The following is an 18563-nucleotide window of genomic DNA, read 5'->3' as shown; positions in this document are numbered from 1 at the left end:
GCAAAAGGAGTTCTCACCCTTCCAAAAGAGCAAGAACGTTCCAAAATGGCCAAAGGGAAAGGCATCTTGCGCAAGAGGGCAAAGGTACAAAAAGATTCATATGAGCAGCTGGCAACACTACCTTTCTCAGAATCACAGGTCAAAATCTCTGACGTCCATACTACAACACCAACAGTGCGTATGTCTACTTCTGTGGCCACCTCCACTTTCACACCACCTCTTGTGAGTAGTGTTGCAGTCACTAAAACACAACCTCCAGTTGTGTCGCCAGCACCACGTACTACTCTTAATGTTGGGGCACCGAAGAATACTGTAGGGGCATCTAGCTCTGGGGCGCCTACATCTGACAAGCATGACATATATGATACTTTTGCGCCTCAGGCCGACAGACTTTTAGAGGCAGACAGAAGAGCCATTTCGACGATTATGAATGCAGCCCTCTCATTGCAAGGTACCAATGGTATGCATCGCGCTTGCTATGACGGTATGACAAGGGAAGTGCAAACGCATCTTCAACGAGCGATGGATAGGGACAATTTCATTGCTACAGCTCAAGATCGCATAAGAATCTTAACTCAACAGGTAGTGGACCTCAAACATATTGTCCACACTCAGCAAAAACAGTTAAAAGAGGCAAATGATATGACCGCAGCAGTTCAGGACCTCTCTTCGGTGGTACATACACTATGTCCTTCTTGTGCAAAATACCAAGCTAAGCAGTTCCAGCTACAGCTACAACTACAACCCCGGTTTCTCAGCAAGTTCTTGCTATGGCAACACAGGTATCGACACAGACGGACGTTCCCTAAGCACATTCAGGGGATTCTCAAACAGTAGAGAAATCAAATCCTACCAATATGGAGTCTAAACCAACAGGATCGGTCTCATCACAATTTCAGGGTCCCTCTATGGCCTCCCCCTCCCAGTCCCCATCCTTTCCTCAACACTTCTACGGCTTCCCGGGATTCCAACAACCTGTTCCACCCTCGCAACCTGCGCACTCTTTTCCTGGGTTTCCACCAGCTCCACCTACTCACCCTCAACCGTCTCACATGATGCAGCCTGCTGCTCATGGGGTGGCTACTCCATACCCGATGTACCCTCCTCATGGCCACTACCCCTCACCATACAGTTGGCCTCCATCTCCTTATCCACCTTACTATCTGCCTCCTCCTCCTCCATCATCCGACCACCAACAGTAGATCGCCGATATTTTAGTTCTCCAGTTCCGCTAGACAGGCAGCGGTCTTGTGGCGGGCAACCTGTAGCCTGCTACAGTGTCACTTTCACTTTCACACGACAGTAGTTTACAGTTGGGCTTTGGTCAGTTGGTCTGTGGTCTGGTCGGTTCACACTCGGGCAGAGACACGTGGCAGGGTGGTCTAGTGGACATCGTGGCGAGGTCACCACCACCACCCAGTGGGGATAGACTTAGATGATGTTCTTTATGAGCTGTTGGTGGCTCTTGATGATTGTACATATGAGTAGTCGTTTTGGGCCAGTGGCATTATCTTTTTGTACGTAGTCGTCTAGAGTGGGTCTTTACACAAAGTACGTCTGCACCATCCCGGCACATCTGAGCCTCGACACCCCCATTGTACCTGAAAGTCTTGGGCTGAGGGAGCTGAGTGTGCTGCCACGCCAGAGTCTGTATCAGTCTTTGAGATAGTCGAGTCATATGTTCTGGTCTGCTGTTGTGTCCTAGCGAGCTCTGTTGACGTCTACTGTTTCCTTTCTGTTCAGTCTGTTTGAGGGAGATTCAGTCTGTTTGAGTGAGATTGTCATGCACATTGTGCTGAGGACCACCCACTGTAGATAGCACGACACGTTATCCGCGCTACACACGTATCCCCTTTCTCTCTGCCCATCTACTCAGCTGCTGCTCAAGAATAGATGCGTTCAACCGTGTCAATGTGTGACCAATAATGATAGTTCGATAATTCCCAGGCTCCATAGGGTCTCCCGACTTGAAGATAGGTACAATAGTAGATAGGCTCCAAGTATGAGGCAAGCCCTCACACATAGCACGGTTAAACATAACTGCTAGAAGCTCTGCTAGTAGATCTCTAGCATGCGTGAAATGCTCAGCCACTTAGCCATTATGATCATATGCTCTCCCAATCCTTATCTTGTGAACGGCCTTCCTCACCATCTCAGCGATGAAAAAAGCACATGTGTGTGGGTATGGATCGGGGGGGTACTCAGGGACTGTGTACAGAGATGATGCGTACTGGCTCCAGGCCTCTATAGAAGTGATGGCACGGGGGGGGGGGGGGGGGGGGGGGGGGGGGGGGGGGGGGGGGGGGGGGGGGGGGGGGCTCAGGAAAGATCCTCCATGCCTCACGTGAGTCCTGACTCAAGAATATGTGGTATAGATCCTGCTCTAGGCGAGCAAAAAATGCCCTCTTTTTCCGTCGCACTAGGCGTCGGAAGTCAATCTGTGACTGTCTGTGAGTGATGTCCCCCAAAAGCACCTCCCTTTGAAGTCTATCTCTAGTGTCCCGGCATTCTTTATCATACCAGCTGTTCTGGGGCATGCTCCCCGAACGGTGTGTCTGCTCAGGCTGGGTATGTGGGTATGCCTCTACTACTGCATCATGTAGTGTCTGTGCCAGTATAGTAGTAAGCTCGTCCAGAGGTCACCTTGGCTCCTCTGTGCACAGGCGTCTGTAGATCCCATCTATGTATACAGAGTCCGTCTCCTGCGTGAAGGTGTAGCGAGTAGGGGTTGCTGTCCATGGCTTGTGTGGTACACTAAACTGAAAAGTGATTGTCAACGACACAAGAGCATGATCCATTACCACACCAACAGGTTTGGGGCCAATCGTGAGATCCTGGATACTAGAAATGAGGCTCGGCTGTGCCATGACATAATCCATTGTGCTGGCTCCATGTCTGTGTGGAAAGCATGTAAAACCGTCCGCAGCGGGAAATCTCTGTAGGCCATTCAAGATGGCCAATCCATGTGCATTCCCCATGTTTATCAAGTGTCGTCCATACTCAGTGTGTTCCCCATCCTGTGATAGTCTGGATAGGTCCGTCTCTGCAACATCCAGCTCTCTCAGCATCTCTTGTGAAGTATCATAAAATATTGTCTGATGATGGGTAGTCCTAGCATTGAAATCCCCTAGAATGATGATTTCACCATCTCTAGAGAACTCCCATATGTCATCATCGAGAATAGAAAAGAGGGACTGTCCTCTGGGTGGTGCATAAACTGATGTACTCGGGGGAAAGTAGCAAATAGCAATGTAAAGATACCTGCCTGTCCTTGCTCTCAGTCTCACCCACATGTACCTAGCTTGTTCATCCCTGCGGGTTATATGTATCAGTGGCTACAACTCCTCCCTGAATAACACTGCCACTCCTTCTGAGCCCCGCCCTCTGTGCTCTGATCCTGTCTCCTGTCTACAGGTTGTCTCCCATCTATATCCACTAATGTGAGGCATAGACTGCCCAGGGGCATGATGTGTCTCAGAGTAGAAGACTATGTCTCTTCCCGTAAAACTATCCTCAAAAGCATCCACATCAAGGCGCATAGATCCATTACTATTCCAGGTGGCAACTTTCAGTGTGGTCCCATAGGTCTCGCACTGTCATGTGGAGCGCCGCTCTCTTCAGGACTGCCAGCAGTGCTATTACTATTGGTGGTCGTGTCAGTCGCAGTTTTGAGCTCTCTCGATCTGTCCGTCAGGGATGTCCTTTAGCAGCATATCTGTATCTGTGTGTAGGAGAGACTATGTCCGACTTTCTTTGTGCTTAGAGTCATGCATTTCGTGGCTTGACCATGCCAGTACCTTTAGCTCCGGACCTTATCGATCAGGAGTTTGCTGATGACACTATGCTGATGTTGCGCTATTTGCTCGCAGCTCTTGATGCCATGCGGGAGGCCCTGGAGGTTTTTTGCATTGCCAGTGGTGCACGCATTAACTGGCATAAATCCTATGGGTTGCTGGTTGGCAGTGATGACATACCTACTTGGGGGGTAACTGATGGTTTCACATGGCTGCAGCCAGGTCAGACATGCAGATATCCGGGCTTTCAGGTTGGGTTTGACGTTTCCTCATAGCAACAGTTTGCACCCGTACTACAGTCTATTCGTAGGAAGCTATGTCATTGGTCTTCTCGTCATCTGTCGTTGGCTGGCCGTGCATTGGTCGCCAACGAGGTCATTCTTGCTAGAATATGGTATACGGCCTCTTGTTGGATGCTACATGCTGGTGTGATAGCTCAGCTCCGCAGACTCGTGTGGAACTTTTTATGGAGTGGCACAGATGGGACTACTGATACTCGTGCTCGAGCTCGCTGGTCCACGATTATTCGTCCTAGGTCAGCGGGTGGACTTGGCATTATTGATCCAGAATTACAGAGCCGCGCCCTTCTTACCAAGCTTATTGTTCGGGGTCTTTTTCCAGTCCAAGAACCTTGGAAAATGCTTCTTCAGGCCGCTCTTTCGACAACGACTCCACGCCTCGGCACTAGAGATGGCCATACTTGGCAAACAGGGTATCGTTTTCTCTTTACGGATGCCCCCTTGTGCACCAGCACTCTCTCACCCTTCATCCGATCGCTCCTTCAGATTTGGGTATCCATGCGACGAGCTATCATACTCTCACCTCCCTCATGCCGTGAGGAGATTGAGCGCCAGCCTCTCATTTGGAATGATGCAGTTTTTGATTCTTCGGTTAATCCACCTCGTCAGCTTGGAGAGAGGACTCACATTGATTGGGCTGCTTGGGACACTGGCCCTGTTGCCTCTATGCGGCTGTTTCATGAGACACGTATGCTGGATGCAGATTTTGTGGCAGAACATTATGACATTGGTCGCGGGGTAACAGACAGACTGCTTGAGATTGACTCTGCCATTCCTTCACACTGGGACGCAGTCATGCGAGGCACGGTTTAGATGCCTCCACATTGTGGCTCAGAGCACTCTCTTATTTGTTCGTTTAGACACCATGTTGTTCACAGTTGATCCTGACTACTCTCCGGGGATGCATGCTAGATTGACTTATGCTACTACCTCTCCGCACCTTGTCTACCCCGGCGCTCGATGGGAGGCCATACGAGTAGTTGGCTCCCGCGGGAAACGTCGTTGTGTTGACCCCCGTTTTGCTTCCGCTGATGCTGCACTTTGGAGGCTTTGGGTATGGGAGGGTCGTGCCCTATCTCAGCTTTATTGGGACCCAGGAGAGTGGCATTGGCCTCACTCTAACCCCACCGGTGCACATGTATCATTCTTTGAGTACACAGTCAGAATTGGACAATTTGCATTGATGAGACAGTACCCAGAGCAGCCCACTCGTATGCGTTTCTGGTTACATTCAGGTCTCTCCCATGCCTATCTACAACAGTTTTGGTCAGCTATCTGGGATTTACATGTGGCTCGTCGTATTTCCTTTTTCCTGTGGATGATTGCACATGCAGGACTTCCAGTTGGGACTTGGTTAGCTTCTATGGGTCATGATCCGTTATATACTCGCTGTTCTTTGCGCCTACTTGAGTTACCTGCACATTGTCTTTGGTCATGCTCGTCTTCTCAGGTAGTGTGGCTCGCAGTTTGCTTTTTACTTAGCAGAGCTGGTGTTCAGCATGGATTTCTCACTTGGGGATTTGTCTCCTGGTTGATGCCGATGCCCGGACTGCATCTTTTCTACGAGGGCTCAGACACCGATCCAGCTCTTATGCTTACCCCGACTGGTTATCGGCGAGGGACTTTGGCTATGTTACCACAGATTGCTTGGCAAGGGGATCCTCAGACACGTGATGAAATCTTCTCCGTCATCACTAGCATTGCACTATGGAATGTTTGGAGAGCTCGTTGTCTTCACATTCTCAGTGCGGCTCCACAGCTCCTACCGGATACCCTCACTGCCATTTGGCTGGACATCATTCACACCCTCATTTGGCAGTGGGATTCTTCCTCAGGTACATCTAGAGCAGCCGAGGCTCGTCGATTTGCCTTTCTTCGGCGTTGGGCCCGATCTCCACTCTTCTTCACACTTACAAGTGGACAGATTACATGGCATTATGCACCTCCTCAGTGGTTTCTCCTCCACTCATCATACAGACCACCATGACATTGTTCTAGTCGAGTTGTCACTATAGTGGCTCTCAACCTTACATTCAGTTTGTACACCTCACGTGATAGGCTATTTTGGCATCCACTGGGGATTATATTGTACTCAGTAATATACAGCCCTGATTTTTCAGAGAGAGAGAGAGAGAGAGAGAGAGAGAGAGAGAGAGAGAGAGAGAGAGAGAGAGAGAGAGAGAGAGAGAGAGAGAGAGAGAGAGAGAGAGAGAGAGAGAGAGAGATGAAATGTTAAATTAACGTCTTCAAAAGGCCAAAATGACCTATGAGACCAAAAAGTTTTAATTGGTGAATCTGATACCATGTTTGAGTACGGAAATTACAAAGTTACAAAGTTACCAAGTTACAAAGAGCTAACTCTACCATTAACACTAAAACACTAAGGAGAAAGGAAATAAGGAAGGGGGGGGGGAGGGAGGGCTGTCGGATTTCATCGACCTCCTCCATGGTCAGAACTCTGGTTGGGCGTCTTGCATGCCGAGCTAGAGTGATCTGTATCTTCTGTTGCAACCTTCGTCGGTAGTGGGAGACCCCCCGAGGTCGTGGATGTCTGGATCTGCCAAGTTCAGTGGCTCTGTCAAGCAGTGTACCTCTGGTATGAGTAGGCTCTGAGATCTGCTGTAATGATTGCTCCGTTGGCTCTCCTCTCTCTAGTGTAAAGAACTCTGTGATTCGTCTCTGAGACTGTCTTTCCCTTGATGTCTTCAGCAAGCTCTCCCTAAGTCTGCGCAGCTCTAGCAGGAACAATCCGAGACTTAGTGAAGGGCGGGAGGGAGGGGGGGGGGGGGGGGGGGGGGGGGGGGGGGGGGGCTTGCTCGGCTCGGATAATCTCATGTGGTACTGAGGCCTGAGGCCTTAGCCCGAATCATCCGAGCGATCATAGAGACCAGAGGCCTCTCCATACATCTCCATCCATCTGTGTTGCCAGATCTCCCATGGTGGTGTACTGAGGGTCCCCATACCTGAACTCCATAGAGCATAGCTGGAGTCACTAGAGTGTCAAAGAGCCAATGCTTTGTTCGCGGTTCTTGAAACTTAACCTGCGAACACATCCTCTCCAGTCCTCCCAGAGCTGCATATGCTCTCGTTAGTCTAGTCTCTAATGCTCTCCTTAGTGAAAACACCGGTCCACTGAATACTACCCCAAGATAGGTATATGCATCTGTGTACTCCATAGTCTCCTGGCCATACATAAATGTGGGTGCCGACCTCCTATCCACTGTGGTGTGGTGTTGAACACCATAACCTTGGTTTTCCCCAGATTGACCGACAATCCACTATCACGAGCAAATGTATGCAGAGCATCCAAATGACGCTGCATCCCCTCGAGGGAGTCTGAAATCAGCACAATATCATCAACATATAGTAACAACGGAATCCATGTCCCTGCTAGCTGGGCCCCCCTGTCCCCCTGCCGCTCTACATAGTCTAAAAACTCATCCACATATATCCCAAAAATATTCGGGGATAGGGGGCATCCCTGCTTTACTTCAATAGTGGAGTGGACCATGTTAGACATTCCCTCAGTGGTGCGTACCCGCCCCATCAGTCTGTGTATAAGTCTGGCTGTCGGCGCTGTTTCAAAAGCTTTGGGGAAATCCACAAAGCTACAATAGATTCTCTTGCCATGGTGTCTATCCTCCTCAATAATAGCTCTGAGTGTCAGAATCTGGTCAAGAGTGGAGAAACCTCTCCTGAAACCTGCTTGCCCTGGTGCTCTTATTCCCTCTCGCTCTGCCCATCTACTCATCTCCTGCTTAAGAATGGATGCATACAACCTAGCTGATGTGTGGTCAACCATGATGGTGCGATAATTCGTGGGAATCATGGTATCTCGTGACTTGAAAATAGGCACAATTGTAGACATACTCCAAGTCTCCGGGAAGCCTTTATACATGGCTCTATTAAACATCATAGCCAGGAGCTCTGCAAGCATATCCTTGGCATGGATGAAGTGCTCTGCTACTAGACCATCATGATCCGGTGCTCTCCTTGTCTTCATCCTGTCAATGGCTTTCCCTACCCTCTCGGCAGTAAAGAAAGAACATGTCTCTGGGCATGTCTCTAGTGGGTCCGGAAAAGGTGGTTGCCCTGATGCTGTGTAGAGCGATGTGGCATATTCCCCCCATGTCCCAGTGGAGGTGCCGTGGGCGGTGGTGAATGCTTGTGGAATAGCCTCCATGCTTCGCCTGAGTCCTGACTTATAAATAGCTGGTATAGATCCTGCTCTAGCTGAGATAGGTAGGCCCTTTTCTTTCGTCGCACTAGGCGGCGAAAGATAATCCGTGACTGTCTCTGTGTGGTAATACTCGTGAGCACTTCCCTCTGTAGTCCGATCCTCGTCTCTCTACACTCCTCATCATACCAACTGTTCTGGGGCATGTTCCCAGATCGTCTCTGTGTGGGCTGGCTGTGGGGGTCTGCCTTTGATGCTGCATCATGGAGTGTCTGTCAATATCTGAGTGAGTTCATCTAGTGGACGTCCCGGCTCCTGGGTGCATAGCTGCCTGTATATCTCATCCATATACACAGAATCCGTCTCCCTCATGAAGGTATACCGAGTGTGTGTGGGGACCTCTCCTAATGGAGCTGTGCTGAATTGAAAGGTCAGGATGAAAGACACGATAGCATGATCAACTGCTACTCCAACTGGCCTAGTGCCCACAATGAATTCCTGAAAGAAAGGAATGAGACCTGGCTGGGCCATCACATAATCCACTGTGTTGGCACCATGTCGGTGTGGAAAGCAAGTAAAACCTCCGGCTGTCGAAAATCTTTGTAGGCCATTCACAATGGCCAATCTGTGTGCGGTTCCCATATCTATCAAGTATCTTCCATATTCAGTGTATTCCTCAACTTGTGATAGTCTGGATAGACCCATCTCTGTGACGTCCAGCTCCCTAAGCATCTCTTCGGAAGTATCATAAAATATTGTTTGGTGGTGGGCAAGTCCTAGCATTGAAATCCCCTAGTATGATAATGTCACCATCCTTGGAAAACTCCCATATGTCATTATCCACAATAGCAAAGGGGGATTGTCCTCTAGGTGATGCATATACTGACGTACTAGGAGGAAAGTAACAAATAGAAATGTAGAGGTATTTGCCCGTCTCTGCCCCGAGCCTCACCCACATGTACCTAGCCTGTTCATCCTTGCGTGCTATATATATCATTGGCTGCAGTTCCTCCCTGAATAGAACTGCCACTCCCCCTGAGCCCCGTCCTCGATGCTCCGATCTGGTCTCTTGTTTGTAGGTTGTCTCCCATCTATATCCGCTCACTTGTGGCATGGATTGTCCCGGTGCTTGATGCGTCTCAAAGTAGAAAATGATGTCTCTCCCTGTGAAGCTATCCTCAAAGGCCCCTACATCAAGACGGAGTGACCCATTACAATTCCAGGTTGCCATCTTTAGTGTGGTCCCATAGGTCTCGCATTGTCATGCGGGGCGTCCCTCCAATATCACCACCTTTCCATCCCTGTAAAAAGCAATCTTCCCCTTTTCCCTTGCTGCTCTTATTGCCGGCATTACTATATGAGCAATCTACGAGAGGGTGAGGTCATCTCCAAGAAAGATGTCGGTCTTCTTTAGAGTCGCTCTCTTCTTCAAGAAGTCTTTCTTAGCTTCCATGGAGGGGAAGCGGAGAATGAGTTCCCTTTCCTTCGAGGTTTCTCCGCTGCTCCCACTTTTCTTAGTGCAGAGAGAGAGAGAGAGAGAGAGAGAGAGAGAGAGAGAGAGAGAGAGAGAGAGAGAGAGAGAGAGAGAGAGAGAGAGAGAGAGAGAGAGAGAGAGAGAGAGAGAGAGAGAGAGAGAGAGAGAGAGAGAGAGAGAGAGAGAGAGAGAGAGAGAGAGAGAGAGAGAGAGAGAGAGAGAGAGAGAGAGAAATGAAATGTTATATTAACGTCTTCAAAAGGCCAAAATGACCTATGAGACCAATCAGTTACAAAATAGTGAATCTAATACCATGTCTGGGTACAAAAGAACTAGAAAAGAACTAGAAGTGGAACAACATCCTACTACTACTACTACAATCTAAAACTACGTGGGTGTAGCAGCTGATACAATAGGTACCCGGTAAACTGGATGTAACAGTGTGTGAAACAAAGATGGAAGAAATGGTGAGGATCCATCCTCATCTGCACTCTGGATGTCGAGAGAGTATGGCTCGAATCTTCTGTTGTAGTCTCCGTCGATGCTGTGTAGCTCCTCTCCTCAGTCGCGGTCGTCTGTATCTCTGTAGCTCCAATGCTCGGTCGATGAGAGTGCCAGTAGTGGTCGAATGAGTGTGGGACGAGCTCTGCAGTGGTGGCTCTCCTCTGGCTGTCCCATATCTAGTGAAAAGAAATCTGTAATGTGTCTCTGGGACTGCCTCTCTCTAGCTCTCCCTAGTAAAGTGTCTCTATACCTGTGTAACTCAAGTAGATATAGTCCAAGACATCTCTGATCCTCATAACTCATGACCCTAGATAGAGGACCAAAACCCTCTCTGAATAAGCAGTGGAAACGCCCCCGTATCTCATAGAACACTGTGCAATGACATATGTAGTGCAACTCTGTCTCTGGCTCTCTCTGGCATAATCGGCATATCTTGCTGTCTGCTGGTATCCCTCTGAATCTACCAGTCTCAATCTCGAGCTGATGTGAGGATGTGCGTATCTGACCAATGGCACAACGCAAACCATGAGACATATGTGTGTCCATGTAGCTGGGTCGAATCACAAACCCATCTCCTGTGAGGTGGAGAAGATGCTCTCTATAGAAAGCCATCTTCGTGCTCAACTCCTGAGGCGGCTCTATCCATGTCCTCCTGGTGTCGAGCTGGATCAGGTCCTGACGAATGAGTCTAGTGATCTCCACCCGTGTAAGAGACAGCGAGGGTGTCTGAAGAGAATACTGGAAAGGGGGCAACCTGTCCATGGTGAAGCCATGCGTTTGAAACCATGAAGTCATCTGTGCATACTAGCATGAAGTGTCCCCCTGTAGAGCTAACTGTCTGGAAGACTCAAGGGCCAATCTAGCATATCTGTCTCTAGTAGTATCCCATAGGCTGTGCACAAAGGACACTGATCTGGTAAGCGCCTCAATCTCCATGGGGGGGGCAGCTAGCTCTGCTCGAATGATCGCGTGAGGTACGGAGGCCTTGGCTCTAATCAATCGGGAGATCATAGATACCAAGGGCCTCTCCATACGTCTCCAACCATCCTGGCCTACAGAAGGTCCCCATACCTGTACCCCATACATCATAGCTGAGGCTACTAAAGTATCAAAGAGCCATAACTTTGTCCGAGGTTCCTGGAACTGAACCTGCGAACACATCCTCTCCAAGCCTCCCAAGGCCGCATAAGCTCTGGTCAGTCTAGTCTTTGCTGCTCTCCCCAAAGAAAACCTCAGCCCAGTGAAGACTATCCCAAGGTAAGTGTATGCATCTGTATACTCCACAATCTCTTGACCATACGTGAAGGTCGGTGCCGATCTCCTGATCCACTGCGGTGTGGTGTTAAACACCATGACCTTGGTTTTACCAAGGTTTACACACAATCCACTATCCTCTGCAAAACTGTGTAATGCATCCAACTGTCGCTGCATACCCTCTGGTGAGTCAGAGATCAAGACAATATCATCAGCATATAACAACAATGGGATCCACGTCCCTGCCAGCTGGGCACCTCTATCACCCTCTCTGTCAATGTAATCAGACACCTCATCGACATACATACCAAATAGAGTAGGAGACAATGGGCAACCCTGTTTCACCCCGATAGTGGAGTGAACTAAGTCAGATATCCCCTCTGGGGTGCGTACATGTCCCATTACTGATCTGTATAAAGCCATAATCCCCCAAATCAACACTGTGGGCACCCCCATCTCCTGCAGTCTGCGCATCAGTCGAGCTCTCGGTACCATGTCAAATGCTTTGCAGAAATCCACAAAGCTACAATAAATCCGTCTCCCATGTGACCTGCCCTCCTCAATGATAGCTCTGAGTGTCAGAATATGGTCAAGAGTGGAGAAACCCCTCCTGAAACCTGCCTGTCCCTTTGCCCGTACACCCTCACCCTCTGCCCAGTTACTCAACTGCTGCTCAATAATGGATGCATACAATCGTGCCAGTGTGTGTCCAACCATAATAGTGCGGTAATTTCCAGGCTCTGTAGGATCACCTACCTTGAATATAGGCACAATAGTAGACAACCTCCAAGTCTCAGGTAATCCCTCACACATGGCACGATTGAACAACACTGCAAGAACCTCCATCAGCATATCCCTAGCATGTATAAAGTGCTCCGCTACTAGACCGTCATGATCGTAAGCCCTCCTGGTCCTCATCCTGTCAATGGCTCTCTTTACCATCTCAGTGGTAAAGAAGGTGCTCGTAGGTGGACATGGCTCTGTAGGATCTGGAAGGGGATCCTGCCCAGGAACCGTATATAACGATGTCGCATACTGGCCCCACACATCAGGAGAAGTAATCACTGGGGGAGGGGAGTGCTCATGGAAGAGTCGCCATGCCTCGCCTGAGTCTCTACTCAAGAACAACTGATACAAGTCTCGCTCCATCTGGGCCAGGTAAGCTCGTTTCTTCTTTCGCACAAGGCGCGGGAAAGCAATCCGCGACTGTCTGTAGGTGATGACTCCTAAATGAAGATCCCTCTGAAGCTGGGCTCTCATCTCTCTGCACTCCTCATCATACCAACTATTCTGGGGCATGCTCCCAGAATGTCGCCTCCGATCCGGTTGAGTGTGTGGGTATGCCTCTGATGCTGCATCATGTAGTGTCTCAGTCAGTAAAGTAGTGCACTCCTCTACTGAGAGGCCTGGAGCAACTGTGCATAGACGATCCCAGATCGCCTCTGTATAAACCGAGTCAGTCTCTGGTGTAAATGTATAACGGGTGTGTGACCTGCCTCCTGATTTCTGGGCTGTACTAAACTGAAAAGATACGGACAGTGTCAAGAGAGCATGATCCACTGCTACGCCCACTGGTCTGGCTCCCACTGTGAAATCCTGAATACAAGGAATAAAGCTCGGCTGTGTCATAACATAGTCCACTGTACTGGCCCCATGTCTGTGTGGAAAGCATGTGAAGCCTGCTGCTCCAGGAAACCGCTGTAAGCCATTAAGTATGGCTAGCCCATGTGTAGTCGTCATCTCCGTGAGGTATCTCCCATACTCGGTCTGCTCTCTGTCATGTGAACATCTGTCAAACCCCAGCTCACCCACATCCAACTCTCTAAGCATCTCATCTGAAGTGTCGTAGAAGACTGTCTGACAGTTGCCCGTTCGAGCATTGAAGTCTCCTAGGAGGATGATATCACCATCCCTAGAAAACTCCCATATATCATCATCTAGAATTGAGAAAGGCGACTGCCCTCTGGATACAGCATATATTGACGTACTGGGGGGGAAGTAACATATAGCAATATATAGAAATCGACCTGTGTAGAGAGAGAGAGAGAGAGAGAGAGAGAGAGAGAGAGAGAGAGAGAGAGAGAGAGAGAGAGAGAGAGAGAGAGAGAGAGAGAGAGAGAGAGAGAGAGAGAGAGAGAGAGAGAGAGAGAGAGAGAGAGAGAGAGAGAGAGAGAGAGAGAGAGAGATGAAATGATATATCAACGTCTTCAAAAGGCCAAAGTGACATATGAGGACAAAAGGATTAAACTAATTGGGGCTGTTGGAGGGGGGAGGGGGGGAGAGCTGATACAATGAGTGATACAAATCAACATAAGTGAGTGGATCAATGTCAGGATGTCGAGCTAGAGTGACCTCATCCCCTGCTGGAACCTCCGTAGTTGCTGTGAAGCCCCCCGCGGTCGTGGGCGCTTGGATCTCCCTTGCTCAATCGCTCGATCGATCAATTTACCTATGGTGTGGGTGAGATCAATTTGTTGTGACGACTGTGCTTCTGGCTGCCCAATGGCTGGTGTAAAGAAATCTTGATCTGCCTCTAAAACTGGCTCTCTCTTGATGTCTTCAGCAAGCTTTGTCTATATCTGCGAAGCTCGAGTAAAAACAATGGTAGACATCTCTGGTCCTTGTATGTCGTGACTCTAGAGAGTGGTCCAAAACCGTCTCTGAAGAGGCAATGAAAGCGGCCACATATCTCATAGTACATGAGGCAATGACATATGCAGTGTAGCTATGTCTCTTTGTCTATGGCTCTATATGGCATAAATGACATATCGTGGCCTCTGCTAGTAATCCTTGAAATCTTCCAGTCTCAATCTGAAGCTGATGCGAGGATTTGCGTGCTTGGCCAATATCACATTGTATCCCATGAGATGAGTGTGTATCCATGTATCCGAGTCTAGTCACAAAGCCGTCCTCCGTGAGTTGTAGAAGATGCTCTCTACAGAAAGCCATCTTTGTGTATCCACATGCTCCTCGTATCTAGCTGAATCAAATCCTTTCGTATGAGTCTAGTGATCTCCGTCCCTATGAGAGATAGGGAGGGTGCATCTATGGAGTCTTGGAACGGAGGCAATCTGTCCAATGTAACTAAAACCATGATGTCATCTGCCTGTCTAGTCGAGGATATCTGTCTATGGGGAGGTCCCATAAACTGTGTATATAGGAGACTGATCTAGTAATTGCCTCGGTGACGAGGGGAGAAGCAGCCAGCTCGACTCGAATAATCTCATGTAGCGGCTCAAGATGGCTGCCAACACACCATGGAAAATACAATATGGGGGCCATGTATAGGAACTATCTATAAGTGCCTGAACTTACACAAATACCTAACAACCCATAAATAGGGATGACCTGGAACAGATTTCTCAAAGTGCGGGAAAGATTCACATCGCTTGCTTTCAATTAATATTTAATGAACTACAATGAGAGAATAACCATTGGCAAAGTTATGCCTGCTTACAATTGAAAGTAGATATATGGTTCGAAATAAGGGTCTCACCTCATGCTAGCCTACTACGGTATGGGCACGTATGGCCAGAAAAAGTACGTTTTACTCACATACAGTCGGGCATAGCCGCAAAAGAGCCCTCACTCCTGTGCCTGGAAGATAGCAAGTGATGATGTGGCATGACCGACTGGCCTTGAAGAGGAGAGAAAAGGCTGAGCGAGCTGGAGCTGCACCAGTAGAGTGGACCCAAATGTGAGCTAATGCACAAGTGAAACGTAGCAAGAATCCCAACGGGGTTAACTGCACGAATCGAGGGACTACTGACATGGGAACGTGATAAAAGAATATCAAACACGGGCATGATTTTCTGTGCAATTATGAAAGCATTGACTTTCCATGGCTTGTGGGCGCCAACTTTTGGATAGCAATTGATTTTGGGCCACTTGCCTTAAAATATGAGCGCTCGCAAAAGTGCACTCATCAGTTGCAAAGTTGGCTCTCCCCGGCTGTTGTATCTATGAAGAAAAATTAGTAAGAAATACAGCAAGGAGCGCCTACCGTAGGGTTTACCACGTTTGAGTGGGAAACCCCAACCAACTGTGTCTTGTGTCAAGTTCTCTCGTTGACTTTCCAAGCATTTTGGCCGCCAGCTTTTGGATAGTAGTTGCTTTTGGGCAAGTGCCTCTAAACATGAGCCTTGGGGGAGCCACACTCATCAATTGCAGAGTCGGCTCTCCCCAGCTATTGTATCTATGAAGATTAATCCATAAAAAGAGTAGCACAATGAGGCCATTGCGGATTACAAATACCCTCTTAAGCTGCTGGACAAAGAATCAATCCAAGGGAGCCGGAATGAAGGGATTGATTCTCTTGTGGAAGAGGTTTGGTGAAGATGTCAACACGGTTACCAAATATACGACATTACACAAGACAAATGGTACCATCCAAGGTCTTCTCTAGAACAAGATGGTCTTGTATCTCTATATGCTTGGTGATGGCATGAGCACCAAGCTCCTCGCAATAGCTATACAACTCTCATTGTTCGAATCAGTTATGATGGTCTCCTGCAGAAAACTATACTCTAAAAATAACCTTCAACGCCACTTAAACTCAGATGGAGTGCTGCAAGCACCACGATCCTGGGCCCTTGTAGAGGACAAAAGCAACAGTGGGCTGCTTCTTACTACTCCATTAAATCGCTGGTGAGACAAATGAAACGGTGTAGCCTATAGTAGATCGTCGTGAATCAGGATCTCCACTCCAAACTGAATCACTCCATTTTTGAAGAGTAATCCTGGAGTATGTACCTCCAGCGGCATACCAAATACAGAATAATCCTGCCTCTTTTAAATGCCACAAGGTCCGAAGACCTTGCCAAAGGTATGTCTAGGCAACTTTTTGCATAAAAGAACTAAGAATTCTCACTGCGAAACTGAGTTCAAAATGAGTGTTCAGCAACCAAATTAGAGACCCGACCAATTTCTAATACTCAATAGCATCAGCTACATTTGAGGGGTCACACAGTGACAACCTCTGGTTGGGCTATACAGGTGGTCAAGGCAAAAAAGCCTCCCCAATAAGTGGTCATAGCATTGCTAAGAGAGAAAGTCCAAGGTGATAATGAAGTAAGCCAAGAGCTATCTTCTCAAAGTCCTTGAACAAGGTCTCCATCGTCTAGCGGATATTCTTGACATAGCTACTTGTGTTAACAAGATCATTGACATACAAGATAACAACTGCCACCATTCCTCCCTTTCGAAAAAATTGTATATCAGGGTCTACTAAAGAATAATGAAAGGAATGTCGCAAGAAGAAGAATCTATCTTCTAGTGTTGGCACAAGGAGCTTGTTTAGGTCATAGGTGACAGAGAGCCTTCCACAGTTTGTAAACCTCGTCGCCTGAGCTCCACTGTCATGTCCCCATTATAGGGGAGGGGATCTAGTCTATGACACCATCAAGATGGGTGTTCAGTGTCCGTGCGGACGGAGTATGAACATGGACAATGTGTCGGTCACCTTTACCGCATCCTCGGCCAATAGAAATATCGTTTGGCCAATGCTTAAGTTCTTTCGATGCCTGGGTGCCCAATTCTGAATGTCTACTCTCTAGAGTAAAGGAAGTTTTGGTTTTGGTATTGAAAAATTGTAGAACTTATTTAAAAGTAACCTGTACTTTTAACGTTTAGTTCCCCTGATTGTTTTAGACTGTGCTAAGTCAGCTTTTCAGGTTTTGTATGTCTTACCAAACAAGCTCTAACTTCTGCAGGCCAGCAGGTCTTGAATTAGTTTTTGCTGAGAAATTGTTCCCTCGTCAACTTTCTGTTTCGGAGAGGGCAAGGCATTGGGTGGCTATGTATAATTTCTTTGAGGACATTGACAAAAGGGCACTGACAAAGATCTTGTTGCAGAAGAAAAGGTGTTCATTTAGTTGTCTCGACTGTTCACCAACAGCCCTTAGTTTTTTCAGATTACACAAGTTAACGGGTTCTTTCACGTGTCAGGCTGCAGGAAGATGTTTCCAAGATATTGTTTCTAAGACAAAAAGAAAAGGTAAATAAGGCTAACATTAGCGTAACACACGAAGATTGTTGCTTATCGTTGTTTATCTACATCGACTGCTTGTGTTTGGCTTAACCATTGAAGTGACTGTTGTGGTAGGAGACAGGCCAAGAACAGCCTGAAATCCAACAACTTATTAAGGGAATGACCCTGCTCTTTGTGGATTATAGTAAAATTGAGGAGCATTTTCAGAAACTCTATAACATGAAAGACAACAAAATATTTAAAGCTCTTTCTGACCTCTTGAATCCCTCCACAACTTTTATGGAGTCTGAATCAATATTGGTAAGTTTTTTTGATGTCCGCGTCTATTGTTTTGGGCAGTTTTACTGGTAGTTAACACATACTCACTGTGCATTCCCTCTTCATAGGATGACCTAACAAAACGAATTGGTGAACAACATCCGCAACATGATTTTATCAGGGTGCTTGCACTGAGGTGCTCATTCATAATGTTTGGTAAGGAACATGTCAAGGAAGTGTTGCAGGTTTCTACTGGGGGGACTTTCAGCAATGAAACAACAGTTTCTGGGTTGTCTTTAATAAGAGTAAGGATGCGAGCCTATTTTTGCCCCCTGGAATCGTGCGTAATTTAGTTTTGAATTGATATGCAATTTGCAAACCTTTATCATGTTTTTTTATTCAAACAGGACTTTGCAGGGGTTTTCTCGGTTCTACTCGAGAACGTGAAGGAAGAAATATTGGCATTGTTGCTGGAAGGGGATGATATCATTAAGGACACAGTTTCAGAGATCTTAGCAAGAGCTGGAAATTCTGTGTTTGGTGAGGCTGGAGTTAGCAGGTGCTTAAGATGTTTCATTTTTACTGTTTTTGCAACTTTATCAAACGCAGACATTGATATTACCTTATATTTGTTCTTTTTGTAAATAGCTCAATAGAGCTTACACTTCAAAAACTTTGTCTGGAGGGAACTCGTAAGCAAGCTAAGCATGCGGTTGCTGCCTTAATAGCTATCAGTGCTGATGAAGGATTCAAAGCATTGTCAATTCTCTTTGGAGTAAGTGTTAGACTTGGCTACACTTCAGCATTTTTGGTG

General features: G+C 47.7%; 1 protein-coding gene across 7 annotated transcripts in view; it reads left to right on the top strand.

Moving 5' to 3' along the window:
* The window catches only part of LOC147460250 (sister chromatid cohesion protein PDS5 homolog A-like), a 189986-nt gene that overhangs the window by 111108 nt on the left and 60315 nt on the right, over positions 1–18563 (top strand). For all 7 annotated transcript variants that reach the window (XR_015187952.1, XM_086511335.1, XM_086511336.1 and 4 more), the window contains 6 exons: positions 17214–17363; positions 17449–17497; positions 17606–17791; positions 17878–18054; positions 18157–18308; positions 18398–18524. Coding sequence is in view for 6 of the 7 variants with exons in the window: in XM_086511335.1 (XP_086367461.1) it covers positions 17214–17363; positions 17449–17497; positions 17606–17791; positions 17878–18054; positions 18157–18308; positions 18398–18524 (841 nt within the window). In the remaining variant the exon portion in view is untranslated. The remainder of the gene's footprint in view (positions 1–17213; positions 17364–17448; positions 17498–17605; positions 17792–17877; positions 18055–18156; positions 18309–18397; positions 18525–18563) is intronic.

Source organism: Adiantum capillus-veneris, chromosome 4 (genome assembly GCF_014529385.1).
Source record: "Adiantum capillus-veneris isolate H3 chromosome 4, ASM1452938v2, whole genome shotgun sequence".
Taxonomy (NCBI): domain Eukaryota; kingdom Viridiplantae; phylum Streptophyta; class Polypodiopsida; order Polypodiales; family Pteridaceae; genus Adiantum; species Adiantum capillus-veneris.
Note: the sequence above shows the minus strand (reverse complement) of the source record. Positions and strands in the feature narration are given on the sequence as shown.